The 15,000-nt window shown below is 37.9% G+C and overlaps 1 protein-coding gene across 4 annotated transcripts in view; it reads left to right on the top strand.

The window, feature by feature from the left end:
* Positions 1–15,000, top strand: part of dysf (dysferlin, limb girdle muscular dystrophy 2B (autosomal recessive)) — an 83,602-nt gene that overhangs the window by 10,994 nt on the left and 57,608 nt on the right. For 3 of the 4 annotated variants that reach the window (XM_034150223.1, XM_034150222.1, XM_034150221.1), the window contains exons 5-20: positions 1,444–1,567; positions 2,910–3,163; positions 3,960–4,088; positions 4,167–4,229; positions 4,323–4,373; positions 5,232–5,262; positions 5,539–5,654; positions 6,288–6,414; positions 7,149–7,252; positions 8,025–8,093; positions 8,299–8,342; positions 9,397–9,479; positions 11,226–11,341; positions 12,830–12,943; positions 13,911–14,088; positions 14,679–14,803. In XM_034150223.1, the coding sequence (XP_034006114.1) occupies positions 1,444–1,567; positions 2,910–3,163; positions 3,960–4,088; positions 4,167–4,229; positions 4,323–4,373; positions 5,232–5,262; positions 5,539–5,654; positions 6,288–6,414; positions 7,149–7,252; positions 8,025–8,093; positions 8,299–8,342; positions 9,397–9,479; positions 11,226–11,341; positions 12,830–12,943; positions 13,911–14,088; positions 14,679–14,803 (1,728 nt within the window). Of the gene's footprint in view, positions 1–1,443; positions 1,568–2,909; positions 3,164–3,959; positions 4,089–4,166; positions 4,230–4,322; positions 4,374–5,231; positions 5,263–5,538; positions 5,655–6,287; positions 6,415–7,148; positions 7,253–8,024; positions 8,094–8,298; positions 8,343–9,396; positions 9,480–10,938; positions 10,972–11,225; positions 11,342–12,829; positions 12,944–13,910; positions 14,089–14,678; positions 14,804–15,000 lie in introns of all 4 variants that reach the window. The other variant, XM_034150220.1, reaches the window with a different exon arrangement.

Raw genomic sequence — 15,000 nt, 5'->3', positions numbered from 1 at the left:
ACACAGCACGCACACGCACACACACACACACACACACACACAGATTGATTTACAGTCTCATTGTGTCACGAAGCTACGATAAATCACTCTGAGTTTCCTGTCTGGATCTTAAAATAGACTGAAATCGGGATAACAAACACATCCTTCTTTCTCTCTTTTTCTTCTGAATCTAAATCAGTGTGAAGCTGTGATTTAAATGAAATTGCAGACAAAGACATCGATCATAAGTCATGCAGTAACAGTTGCCAATGCAGTGGGATCATTCAACTATCTTTAATAAAGAAAACACATCTAAACGTCACAAGTTATTGCTAAAATCAAATCTTTTTTATTACAAACTGTCCAAATAACATCACCCTACTTTAAGTTCAGTCACACACAGATGCTGATATCTGTGTTTACAGAGTCATTGCAGCTTCTCACTTGCTGTAAGATGCTTTTTCCTGTGAAAGGAAACTGCAGCAGACACATTTCACTGCTACACAAACCCTGTGCTTATGAATAATGTTCATAAAGGACCCTAGTATGTTAATTTTCAGGTGTATATCAGTATGTAGTGTCTCTACTTTAAAGAGTCCTCTCCTGCTGATGTTCAGGTGTATATCAGTATGTAGTGTCTCTACTTTAAAGAGTCCTCTCCTGCTGATGTTCAGGTGTCTATCAGTATGTAGTGTCTCTACTTTAAAGAGTCCTCTCCTGCTGATGTTCAGGTGTATATCAGTATGTAGTGTCTCTACTTTAAAGAGTCCTCTCCAGCTGATGTTCAGGTGTATATCAGTATGTAGTGTCTCTACTTTAAAGAGTCCTCTCCTGCTGATGTTCAGGTGTATATCAGTATGTAGTGTCTCTACTTTAAAGAGTCCTCTCCCGCTGATGTTCAGGTGTATATCAGTATGTAGTGTCTCTACTTTAAAGAGTCCTCTCCTGCTGATGTTCAGGTGTATATCAGTATGTAGTGTCTCTACTTTAAAGAGTCCTCTCCTGCTGATGTTCAGGTGTATATCAGTATGTAGTGTCTCTACTTTAAAGAGTCCTCTCTTGTTGAAATTTGACTGAATATAAGCATTAAGTAGCTTCAATAATGCAGTTTATTTTGTATATTTTTTAAGCAATTTCGGGGGAATATAAGCTCGAAAATGTACATCGGTACATCGTCCAAATATGGGACGTGTCCATTTCTACACAAACCTTCCTTATGATATATTAATCCTGCGTTTTACAATATAAAAACACTTTCATAATATCTGCAACATGCATTACCAACAAGCTTGTACAATAATTAACTTAAGATTGATTCTGTTAAATGCTATAACTCTTTATTAAATAACACAACTTTGGTTTAAGCTTGTATATTTGTTATTTTCTTTCCAGAAGTGATTACGTGTGGATTTTTTTTATCACACAATGGAGCCTAAATGAAATGTCTCTGTCTCTTCTCTCCAGGCGACGTTGACCCTGCAGGTTTCGTACCTCCCTCCTCCAGGAGCGTCTCCTTTATATCATCCGCCCCCCCACCCTGAGCATCTGCCGCACAGCAACCCCGGGGTGGAGATGGACACCGTCACAAGTAAAAAGATCATTAGTGACATCAAATAAATCAGTAAATAGAAATCACAATAGAAGTGTCTCATTTGTAGTGAAGTACATTTACTCAAGTACTGAACTTAAGTACAGTTTTGACGCTTTGAGTATTTTTCATTTAATACTACCTTAAACTTCTACTCTACTGTGCTTTAGTTGCTTTAAATATTCACATTATTAGCGAACACACATTTTAAATAAACTTCTTCTACTGTTTGTATTGTAATATACATGTTATTTATAGAATTTTAATTACTTTTTTGTATCTTTATATATATTTGTCATATTTATTTGAATGTATCTTTTAGTGGATATTTTACTTTAACATCCTATATTTTTATTTAATTAGTTTATTTAATTAATCTTTTTTTGTGTTTCACTCTAAAATGGAGCAACTTTCACGAAACCCAAGTTACGCACTATATTTTTTATATAATCTTTTATTTAACTGTCTTATGTTGATATTGATGTCTTTATTCAATTGTATTTTTTTCATTCTTTATTTTTTTTAAACATTTTCTATTTCTTCAATTTTCTTTATTTTTGACACATTTAAAAAAACAACACATGTTTTACACATTTTATACACATTTCTTACACATTTTGTAACACATTCTTTACACATGTTTACACATTTTGTAACACATTCTTTACACATGTTTTACTCATGTTTTACACATGTTTTACACATGTTTTACACATATTTTATACACATTTCTTACACATTTTGTAACACGTTTTACACATGTTTTACACATGTTTTACACATGTTATACACATTTCTTACACATTTTGTAACACATTATTTACACATGTTTTACACATGTTTTACACATGTTTTAGACATTTTATACACATTTCTTACACATTTTGTAACACATTCTTTACACATGTTTTACACATGTTTTACACATGTTTTAGACATTTTATACACATTTCTTACACATTTTGTAACACATTCTTTACACATGTTTTACACATTTTATACACATTTCTTGCACATTCTTTACACATGTTTTACACATGTTTTACACATTTTATACACATTTCTTACACATTTTGTAACACATTCTTTACACATGTTTTACACATGTTTTACACATGTTTTACACACATTTCTTACACATTTTGTAACACATTCTTTACACATGTTTTACACGTTTTACAGACATTTCTTACACATTTTGTAACACATTCTTTACACATGTTTTACACGTTTTTAACACATGTCACTGTCACCCAGTTCTACTTGGGATTAATTAACTATCCTTCTGCTAATTCATCCCATATCTTTCCTCATATATTTATGTGTCTCCTTCCTCTCTCAGTGATTTCTCTGGACACTTTGGGGGATGAGGACACGGAGAGCATGATAATGGTGGATCCTCCGGAGGACCAAGGAGGAGACGACGGGCGCTCCATGGTCATCGTGGGTCCTCAGGGGTCGGGCCGCGAGTCGCCCGCCGCTCAGACCCCGAAACGCTCCCCGCCGTCTTATAACACCCAGGGCGGTCTGAGGAAGAGGAGGAGGGGGAACAGCAGCCACAACAAACCCCTGCCCAACAAACCCCAGGATCTGCAGGTGGAGATTTATGGATATCAATACTTTTAACACCTTATATCTATTTTACGATGAGTGTTATTTGACTTGTTTTAATTTAAAATGGACTAAAATAGACTTTAAAATATGCAGATGCTGGCAGGTAAGGGTGTAGGTCTGATATTATTTATGTATTCACCTTTTTAAAGACAGAAATATAAAGAAGGCTTTCATTTATACTACTATATTTGAGCTGTAAAATATTCTGCACTGTGCTCACAGCGCCGCCGTGTGGTGATTCTGATGAACTACACACATAACATTATTTTATTATTTAGTTTTTGTGTATTCAGGAGTGGATGTGATGTTTTATTTATTTATTTAGTACAGGCAAGAGACACACATGAGCACCCAACAGTGTTGATGATATGATTTGATATTATCATCTCACAAAAAGTACTATAAATAAAAAACAGTAATAACAATCATAACAAAGACAAATGATGAACAGTTATATTATTGTCTCAAAACTATGATAAAAATCAAGAGGACAATAGCAGACTGTAAATATAATCTAGTTAAAGCATTGCCTTTATAATTTAACTTAAGTCAAGATAGGAATAATGCTAGTAAAAGTAAAAGTACCTTAGTTAAAGTCGCATGATAAGAAAACGCTTAAAAAACTAAAAAACACTTAAGAATTATTATTCTTACAGATAATTCAACTTTTTACAAATAACTATTATTTTAGAAAATGTTAAGATGCAAACCGACCTACTTTATAGGATTTATATGCTGAAAATGACCCCAAAAATAATCTTCGTATGGTGCCACTCAGGTCCGTGTGCGCATCATCGAGGGACGACAGCTGCCGGGCATCCACATCAAACCTGTTGTTAAGGTTACTGTTGCCGGGCAGAACAAGAGGACTCGCATCAGAAAGGGAAACAACCCGGTCTTTGACGAGGTAAAAACAATAATATAATTAATATAAAAACACTAATGTACCCGTCAAACTGCAGCTTGATTGTTTTCCTCTCCGCAGACATTCTTCATGAACTTCTACGAGACTCCTTCAGATCTGTTTGACGAGCCGATCTTCATCACTGTGAGTTTTTATATCTCCGTTTCAATATTTAGATAAAGCTTTCCTGTTGTGTTTAATGTAAGAAAAGCACATTTTTCTTTACCTGCCCGACAGGTGTGTGACTCTCGCTCTCTCAGAACTGATGCTGTGATCGGAGAATTCAAGGTAAACTCACAACAAACACTTTAAATACACCAAGATATCAAGTACTTAATACTGGACAGTTGCAGAAGAAGTAGTCAGATATAAATACAAATACTACACTGTGAAAATCCCCCAAAGTGAAAGTAGGCATTATAAAACCTTACTTAACCCTCCTATTGTCTTCGTTTCCCCCCCCTTACTTTGGTGTTCGCGGTCAAATTTGACCGGTCCTGTTTTAACTGCTATCACATTAACACAAACACCATTAATCATCACCAAATTTCATTTAACACCCTTTCAAACTGTATCAGACTACTGGTATACATGAACAACTGCAGTAAATATACAAAGAACAGACACTGAACATGTATTGCGTGTGCCAGGTGTGATCCATGTGGGGGGATGGGCACATAAGAGCGGGAAATGTGTCACATTGTTCTGTGTGTGTGTGTGTGTGTGTGTGTGTGTGTGTGTGTGTGTGTGTGTGTGTGTGTGTGTGTGTGTGTGTGTGTGTGTGTGTGTGTGTGTGTGTGTGTGTGTGTGTGTGTGTGTGTGTGTGTGTGGGTGGGTGTTTGTGTGTGTGTTACAAAGTTGACAAAATCATCCAAAACTCAATGAAAGTGGTGATCAGCCATTGTATATGTTCAAATGTCTACTGTGAAGGATATCATAAAGCCTTAATGCAATCGAATGTAAAACAAAAAAGTTATGATTGATGAAAGTAGTAAATCGGTCAGATTTGACCCGAAGACAACAGGAGGGTTAATGTTTCCATAACATGGAAATGAGTGTTTGCACTGAAATCATGGTTTGTGGCACATTTAATTAAAAAAAGTGAAAAAGCAAAAGCATCTAAAGCTTATTTAATATTGTTTACAGTTGGATGTGGGCACCGTCTACAATGAACACAGTGAGTAAACATTAACGTTGATTTGTACTGTTTTATTTGTGTGAAAACGTTCAATTAGCAGCCGTTTAATACTCTATTTAAGTTCCTAAATCATGTATGAATGACTATTAGAAGAAAACATGTCCATCATTACCTGTTTTTAAATATAAAGTATGATTTTGTGGTTTTATATTCCAGGTAAGACTTTTTTCTGTTCCTGGTTTTTGTTCTGAAGTTCTTAGTTCTGGTATATCATTGGTTAGTTTGCACATTTTAAGCCCCGCCCCCTGTGTTTAGGACACTGCTTCTTGAGGAAGTGGCTGCTGCTGTGTGACCCTGATGACCTCTCTGCCGGGGTCAAAGGTTACCTGAAGGTCAGCCTGCTGGTTCTGGCAGCTGGAGATGAGCCACCGGTGAGTCTCATTGGTTGAAAAAAGATGAGCAATATTTTTTAGTTTATATCTACTAGCTGTACTTTGAAATAAATGCTAAAAGCTAGCATTTTAAGCCAGAATGCCATTGTTTACACATTAACATTGTTAGCTTGTCGCCTTGCTAGTTATATGCATGTTCAGGTGTTAGGATTGCATGCTAAACGTTAGCATATTATCATGAGGTTTTTAATGCTACTGCAACATTGTGGTGTTAGCCTGCTAGCATTCTTATATTAGCATTATAACCAAAAGTCCCACAGGAGATGTAGTATAACTGAGGGTGAGACAAGACAGTTTTGGGAAAAAAGTACCCAAAGCCTTTCGTTAGGATCTTGCTAGCATTTTAAACCAGAATGCTATTGTTTACATATTAGCAATGTTAGCATGTTACCTCACTTATAATATGCATGTTCAGGTGTTAGGATTGCATGCTAAACGTTAACATATTATCATATCGTTTTTAATGCTACTTATATATTAGCATTATAACAAAAAGTCCCACAGGTTAGATTTGAGTGTGAGACAGTTTCGGGGAAAAAGTAACCTGAGCCTTCCGTCAAGCCAATTTTAGATTCATTTTTTCTGTATTTATCTGTGCGTGTATGTGTCCAGGCTGATAAACGCGAGTGTGTGGAGGATAAAGAGGATATCGAGGGGAACCTGCTGAGGCCTGCTGGTCTTTCTCTGAGAGGAGCCACCTTCTCCCTGAGGATCTTCAGAGCTGAAGACCTGCCGCAAAGTCAGTCTCCACTCTACTCTGAGTTTATTCTTTATATATATTAGAGGTGGGAATCACCAGGCTCCACACAATCCAATATTATCGCGATAATTAAGCCACAATATGCTAAGTATTGCGATACGATTTAAACGTATTGCGATACGATTTAAACACGACCGGCGCATTTCTGATTTCTTTCTCCACTGACTCCATCTTTGTTTTGACTAACTTCCTGCCAATCCTACTGACTTTACCGAAGGCTCAGCACCATCTAGTGGATTGAAAATGCAATTGTTACCAAAAACTTTTAATTTGGATTTGCAATATGAATAGTTTATATAATAAAATATCGATACTTCGCGTCCGTGTATCGATACGATATCGCCACTCAAAGTATCACGATACTATGTTGTACCGATTATATCCCCCAGCCCTAATATATATATATAGATATATTCCGTAATGCTGCTTCCCTGGACATCTTCAAGTCATCATTAAAAACTCACCTGTTCACCATGGCCTTTGACCCTTAACCCATCACAGTCCCCCTACTTCCACTCCTACTGCTATTTATTACATTGTTACTTTATTATTTGCCCCTCTTGTTTCTTTGTTTGTTCACACCATGTAAAGCGGCCTTGGGTCCCTTGAAAGGCGCTATAATACATGTATCTATTATTATTATTATTATTATTATTATTTATCCCTCAGAGATATTTCTAACGTCCTCCTGGCTGTTTTCTGTGTTTCTGCAGTGGACGATGCGTTCATGGACGGGATGAGGCAGATCCTCGGGTTTGACAGCAACAGGAAGAACCTGGTGGATCCTCTGGTGGAGATTCACTTCGCTGGGAAAACTGTGCGTCATTTAAACTGAATATTTTCATACAAAACCCACATTTTCAATTTTTTACGTTTCTTTTTTTCAGTGCAGTGTATTCAAAGAGAGATCTACCGACATTTAAATTGTTAGTTAAAGGTAGGGTAGGTAAGTTTGAGAAACCAGCTCGAGTGCGCTAGAATTTGAAAATACACAACCGGAGAAAATCTGCCACTTCCTTACAGAGCCCCTCCTCCAACACACACGAACGCGCACATGACCAATGAGGGCACGAGATAAGTTTGTGCACAGATGGAAGGCTGACAGGCAGGTAGGCCATCCAGTTATTTTAGCCGGGCCGGCTCAGATGATTGGTCGTGCTTTTTACAGTATTACAGCTTCCACAGATGACATTTCTTTATGGATTTTTTTTCAAAGCACTTCAGATATTCATTGCTATCGGGATGTTAAGAGCATTCCATGGAATATAACAACAAGTGTATCTCGAGCCGGTTTCTCAAACTTACCTACCCTACCTTTAATCCCTAAAACGACTTAATATGTGCACAAAGATTCCAAAACACCTGTACTAATGTTCAAGATTTAGGTATTTAATTGCATAGGAATACATGGATATACATGTGCAATATATGCTATATATGTGTGCAGAAAAAAACTTTAATAAGAGAAAACAAGAGTTTGGTAGGTAAAATGCAATAGATCTATTTTTTTTTTAATATGTAAGAAGTTAAGTTTTTTCCCTGCAGTATTTCCTCTTGTAAATTGTATTGTATTCATTTTCTTGTCGCAGGTGTGCACTAAGATCATGGAGAAGAACGCCAACCCACAGTGGAACCAGAGTCTGTCCATGCCCATAAGAGTGAGAAACACACACACACACACACACACACACACACACACACACACACACACACACACACACACACACACACACACACACACACACACACACACACACACACACACACACACACACACTGCAAACACATGCACACACAAATGATGCAGCGTTATTGTTCTACCAATCTTTATTATAAAGTTTATGATTTCTCCTTTCCTTACAGTTTCCCTCCATGTGTGAGAAGATGAGGATCAGAATTCTGGACTGGTGAATCCATGCTGATATTTATCTTTATTTTTCCAAATTAGCACCATAAAGAGCATGCTGAATTAGATACTAACACTTCCTTTTGACAGTTTTTCCTAGGGCTGTGCGATTATGGCAAAAATCATAATCACGATTATCTTGGTCAATAATTGATATCACGATTATTAAATACGATTATTCATTGACTTTGAAAACATCCATTTATTGAACTTTTAAATACAAATAATAATTTGAACAGTATCTTTTTAACTGTTGATTACCCTGAGCGTATAATTCAACTGAAAAACCAATACAAAAATAAATTAAATAAATGATACATTTATATCTACATTTAAATAAATAATATCAAAAATAATAAATACCAATAAACAAGATCAACAAATATTTTGGAGCGCACTTCAACAAGCTACTAAACATATATAAATATGATAAATACAAATACATTTGATCAAATATGTTGCAGTGCACTGTCACAACCTAGCAAAGCAAAATAATCGTTTTTTTCGATTATGTTGTTTTTCGTAATTGTGGCAGGCCAAAATCGTAATTGCGATTAAAATATGATTAATTGCACAGCCCTAGTTTTTCCATTAATGTACACACTGTATCTTCGTTATTCAGAGTTATGATTCAAAGAAGGAGTACACATTTTCTTGCAATTTGTGGCAATTGTCCTCAATTTCTTTAATAATAATAATACATTTTATTTTTAGGCGCCTTTCATGACACCCAAGGACACCGTACAATTTGTTAAAAAATAAATAAAACGCTAATAGGCAACAAAACATGATAAAAACACAAACAGGAAATCATGGAGGAGACAGTCAAGTGGACACAAATGAAACATATAATGGGGAGCACTACAGTGAGTAGGCAGATCTGAACAGGTGGGTTTTTAATTGGGATTTGAATATGGTGATTGTGTCTGACTGTCGGATGTGCATGTCTTTACCTAATTTCTCTCCCCTGTGACATAATACTTTTTAATTTGTGTGACCAGTTGGCTTTGCACTCCTGTTTAAGAGCTTGTTTCTCTTTCACTTTTTCATTTCAGGGACAGAGCCAGTCACAATGATGTCATCGGCACCACCCACCTCTGCATGTCTCAGATCTCCGCCCCCGGGGGAGAGATAGACGGTAAACAAAATTAAAACGTACCAGTTTGGTTTGTATTGAGACCGTTTGGCTTTCTTTCCCTGTGCAGACACCAGGATGTTGTCAGTAAACACACACAGGAACAGAGGATCAATGTCTGTGCTGAAACTCTTTATTAAAGTTGGTGTCTGTGCTCTATTTGTACTGATAGTCCAATAGCTGTTGGAGATAACCTGCTATTTTATATGTATAACAATAATTGCCTTGCAGTGGTGCAGGTTATCTGATAAATATTAAAGGGGACCTATCATGCAAAATGCACTTTGGTACGTCTTTTATACATGAATATGTGTCCCCGGTGTTCCAGGGAACTCACCAAGTGTCAGAAAACACAACCCTCTCTATTTTCCTCCATACCCAAATCTCTAAAAAAGGGGCTGCAACGGATCTGATAAAAACTGATCCAGATTTGAACACTGTCCTGACGTCAGGACGGTGGCGCTACGGCTATTGGGCCAACTCCACCAATCAGGAGGAGACAGCCACGGCCATTGCCGTTCGAAAGCGCTGGAGACGCTGTAGTACATATGCCAGGCCTGTAGATGGTGCTGTTCTCACAGAATCAGCCCTTGCTAAAACAGGGATAAAAAAGTGCAAATTGAGCAAAATGAGGCATGGCTAAAATGCATGATCTGTTTGGTATTTTGAAAAAAAAAAGGAAAAATATGCCTTATATAGGTATGGTCCTACACTATATTATTCAAATATTGCATGATAGGTCCACTTTAAGTTAAAATAGTGTTTCATCATTCCAAGCTTTTATCTTTGTGTCTATACCCACCAAACATGCCTTTTCTTTATCATTTTTGTGAGGCTATGCATAGTCAGAGTTAACTGCAGATCTTCTGGTTTGAAGATTTTTTCCTTTTTCGTTCCTAATCTGCAAAAAAACTTAAGTATGTGACGAATCTAGACTTGTCTTAATCAGCGATGTATTGAGAATAGAAACGGTTTCATCCTCAGTTTCCATCAGTAACATGGATGACATATCTTACACACATCGTTAGAAAAACCCAGTGTTTATCCATCTGCAATTTGAGAGTTAGAAGTCTGTTGAAGTTCTTTGTATAGGAATTGACATTTTGGATGGTTATGGATGTGTGATTTGTGAACATAACAAAGCATGGACGTTCTTTCATTGACCTGCATGAAGACTAACTCTGTGGTGTTTGTAATTCCTCACTAAGATTTCCCCTTATCGAGATGTATGGGTTTTTCTCATTGTGTGTGTGACAAGTTGTATTAGTTGTGTGTCTTCTTGTGAATAGGGATGAATCGTCAGCATATAGTCATATAATACACAAGTCATTCAGCTGATTTTGCTTTGTTTTTTGAATTTTTCGTGCATCCGTTTGGGTTTGGTTTGGTTTGAGTGGCGTTCAAAGACCTCTGGTTTCCTTTCTGTCTGACTCTGAACCATCCTTCCTCTCTACGCACTCAGATGACTTGACTCCTCGGACCGCCCACTCTGGCAGTACGTCCATCACTTTCATTTTCCAGCTGTTCATTTTCATTTAATTTCTTATGATATACATTTACTTATTCTCCTTTCAACTCATTACTGTTTCCAATCTTGACTTGATTCCAATGAAAAACCCTTGTCACGTGCACATAATGTCATAAATCAATTAATCAATTACCTAATTGATCAGTCTTTCTTTCTTTTCTGCTGCTCCACATCCTGTTCTGATTATGGTTAAATATGTTGGTTTTGTTTTGTGTCTCCAGTGGACGACAGTCTCGGTTTTCTGCCGACGTTCGGTCCGTGTTTCGTGAATCTGTACGGCAGCCCGAGAGAATTCACCGCCTTCAACGACCCACACGAGGCGCTCAACCTCGGAAAAGTAACGTTCATATTATATATTTTTGTAAACTATTGCTGTCTTTATTATTTTGCCACATTGAAAGACACATAACAACAACAACAACAACAATGAAAGACGTACATGACAAAAGACATTGACTGGCTTCATTTAAAGTGAATACAGTTAATACAAATGCATACACATAGTAATGATGATAATAACAATAATTAATACATTAAACAATATTTGAAAAAAATAATAGTAATGTATAAATAAATAAAAACATAAATAAATACAAAAGATTATAATAAATAAATTAGTAAATATTTGTTTGTTTGTTCTTCAGTTTTAAATAAAATCTGCCCAAAAAACATACCAAACATTATTATGGTATATAGAATTAGTCTATTACTGTTTTACATTCTGCATTTCTTTACATTTTGATGTCTTTATTATTATTATTAAAGGTGGGGTAGGTAAGTTTGAGAAACCGGCTCGAGATCGCTAGAATTTGAAAATACACAACCGGAGAAAATCTCCCACTTCCTTACAGAGCCCCTCCTCCAACACACACGAACGCACACATGACCAATGAGGGCACGAGATAAGTTTGTGCACAGATGGAAGGTTGACAGGCAGGTAGGCCATCCAGTTATTTTAGCCGGGCCGGCTCAGATGATTGGTCGTGCTTTTTACAGTGCTACGGCTTCCACAGATGACATTTTTGTATGGACTTTTTGTCAAAGCACTTCAGATATTCATTGCTATCGGGATGTTAAGAGCATTCCATGGAATATAACAAAAAGTGTATCTCCAGCCGGTTTCTCAAACTTACCTACCCCACCTTTAAGTAAGATTCTGCTTATTTTCCTGAAAAACGACTTGAATTTAATAAAGTCCTCTAGATTTTTCTTCAACCTATAAAACTCTTGCTTGTCCTTTGTCATTTTAGATATGCTATGTAATACATATTAGACCACAACATCTCTCTTTTGCCCTTAATTAAAACTTTATTTATATAGCACCCTTCTCAAGACGAATGTACAAAGTGCTTTACAGTATACAGTACACAATACACAATTCAAAGTACAACTATAAAATGTAGAATAAAAGGCATAAAACACAGCAGGTAAAACATAGGATAAAACACCAATGAAAAGACAGCTACTAACTCACCTCCTCCGGCGCCCCAAAGGCCTGTCGGAAAAGGTGAGTCTTTAGCTGACCCTTAAAAATCTCTACTGAGACAGAGGCTCTCAGTTTCTGGGGGAGTTCATTCCAAAGCCTTGGAGCCACCGCCTCAAAGGCACGGTCCCCCTTAGTTTTTAGCCTGGTTCGGGGCACCCTTAGGAGGCCTTGCTCAGAGGACCCCAGGGCCCGGGTTGTGCTGTGAGGGTGGATAAGGTGACCTCATAGAGAACGAGAGTCTGCTGCAGGCTTTCGTAAAATGTCATTAACTGATTGTGGAAACTAGTATTGACATTTTACGTTGTCTTGCACTTTTTAAATCTGTTTTTCTGCCGTCAGGGGGAGGGCGTAGCGTACCGAGGTCGAGTTTTAGTGGAGCTAACGACAAAACTGGCGGACAAACCGGAGCAGAAAACTGAAGACATCCCGTCAGACGACCAGCTGGTGGTGGAGGTGAGAGGGAGGAAGGAGTTCAAATGAAAAACACAAAGAGAAACGAGTCAGTAGTGAAAACAACACGGTTTGTGTCACTTTTATGACATGTTGGGTGATTGATTTATGACCCCCCATAAAACCTTAGTCCCGCCCCTAAATCCCTTTGATGTGACAGGTGTCAGTGCACCTGTTGTAGTGACCCCTAATAAACCATTGTCTTCAATGTTGTTGTTTAGCTGTTTAATGCGTTATTGCCCCCTATAAAGTATTGTTCCTAAATAGGGGGGTAATAGAGTGCCACAGTGACACGTCCTAAAACCCGGAAGTAAGTTAGCATTTTACCACTTCCGGTTCCTTCGCCAAAAAGCAATGCAATTTCTCCATAGGGTTTAGGAACATAGCTGGAAATAAGGTCTGTGGTTGAGACACATTGAAGAGACAGATCACGTTTTGTTCTACGACATTAAATCCATCAGCAGTGACCCCGCTGGTGATTTGTGAAGAGTTGACGTGTCTGAAAAACGATGGTTGTTACCAAGTGGCTGAATAGGACTACAGAAGTTGTGGAGGACGTTGTACGTCATTACACCGAACACGTAAACACTCCTCTAAGTTTGTCTGCCCTGTTCTGCTTGAAAGCAAGTACCTGCCTCCTGCAAACTGTTCAAACAAACGCTTCAACTCGTACCGTTTAGAATCTGTATGTTTGAATATGGATCTGAAGTTGGCGTGACGTTGAAGTCGTGCGACCCTGCTGTAGTTCCTTTATAGCATAACGTTAGCATTTTGCTTCTGGCGACTAGATTTATGATTCGAAAATGATAAAAGTAGGGAAGACACATGTGGATATTATCCGGCTGAACAAAACAGGCTTTTGTTTTTTGATGCATTATTATTATTATTATTATAATTATAATTTGACACAACATTGAAAAGTGCAATATAGATAAACTTGCCTTGCCTTCTCTTCCTCCTCGTCTTACAGAAATTCCTGAGGAAGAGGAAGTTCTCTCTCTTCGTGGCGTTTTACTCGGCCACGCTGCTGCAGGACGTCGACGACGCCATCCAGTTTGAGGTCAGCATCGGAAACTACGGGAATAAATTCGACTACACCTGTCTCCCTTTGGCATCCACAACACAGTTCAGCCGCGCCGTGTTCGACGGTAGGTCAAAGGTCAGGGTGTGAGGGTGGCTACAGACATATAAATGGATTAAAAAAAAGCACTAAAAATACTTTGTATGTGCAGTAAATTCACTTAGCTGTACGAGACACCTGAGGAAACGTGCAATAGGTTGAGATTTAGGCGGTAATATGCATTGAAATAAACCAACAGCTAATTTAATTGTTTGCTTTTATTGGATATTTATGTGTTACAAATATAAATGTTTATTTTATTGATATATGTTTGCAGCAAGTGGTGTCAAGCGGTGTCAAAGTACTGCAAACTGATTAACTTGTAGTACATTCAATTCTGTGTGTCTCTGTGTGTCTGTGTGTGTCTCTATGTCTGTGTCTATTGGCCGTGTGTGTGTGTGTGTGTGTGTGTGTGTGTGTGTGTGTGTGTGTGTGTGTGTGTGTGTGTGTGTGTGTGTGTGTGTGTGTGTGTGTGTCTGTGTGTGTCTCTATGTCTGTGTCTATTGTGTGTGTGTGTGTGTGTGTGTGTGTGTGTGTGTGTGTGTGTGTGTGTGTGTGTGTGTGTGTGTGTGTGTGTGTGTGTGTGTGCGCGTGCGTGTGTGTGTGTGTGTGTTCCAGGGTGCCACTACTACTACCTGCCGTGGGGGAACATAAAGCCGGTGGTGGTTCTCTCCTCAGAGTGGGAAGATATCAGACCGAGGATCGAGGCGCTCAACATGCTGCTGGCAGCCATCGAGAGACTGGTGGGTGCAACTCTCTCTCTCTCATAATAATAATACACTTTATTCATATAGCACCTTTCATGCTTGACGCAGCCCAGAGTGCTATACAGAGTATGACAACAAAATGAGGAACATAACTACAATAAAACATCAACACTGATACTACTAAAAATGATAAGCCAAATTTAAAAGATCCAATTGAGGTTGCCATTCTAAGA

Source organism: Trematomus bernacchii, unplaced genomic scaffold (genome assembly GCF_902827165.1).
Source record: "Trematomus bernacchii unplaced genomic scaffold, fTreBer1.1, whole genome shotgun sequence".
NCBI lineage: Eukaryota > Metazoa > Chordata > Actinopteri > Perciformes > Nototheniidae > Trematomus > Trematomus bernacchii.
This window is presented reverse-complemented; position numbering and strand designations above follow the sequence as displayed.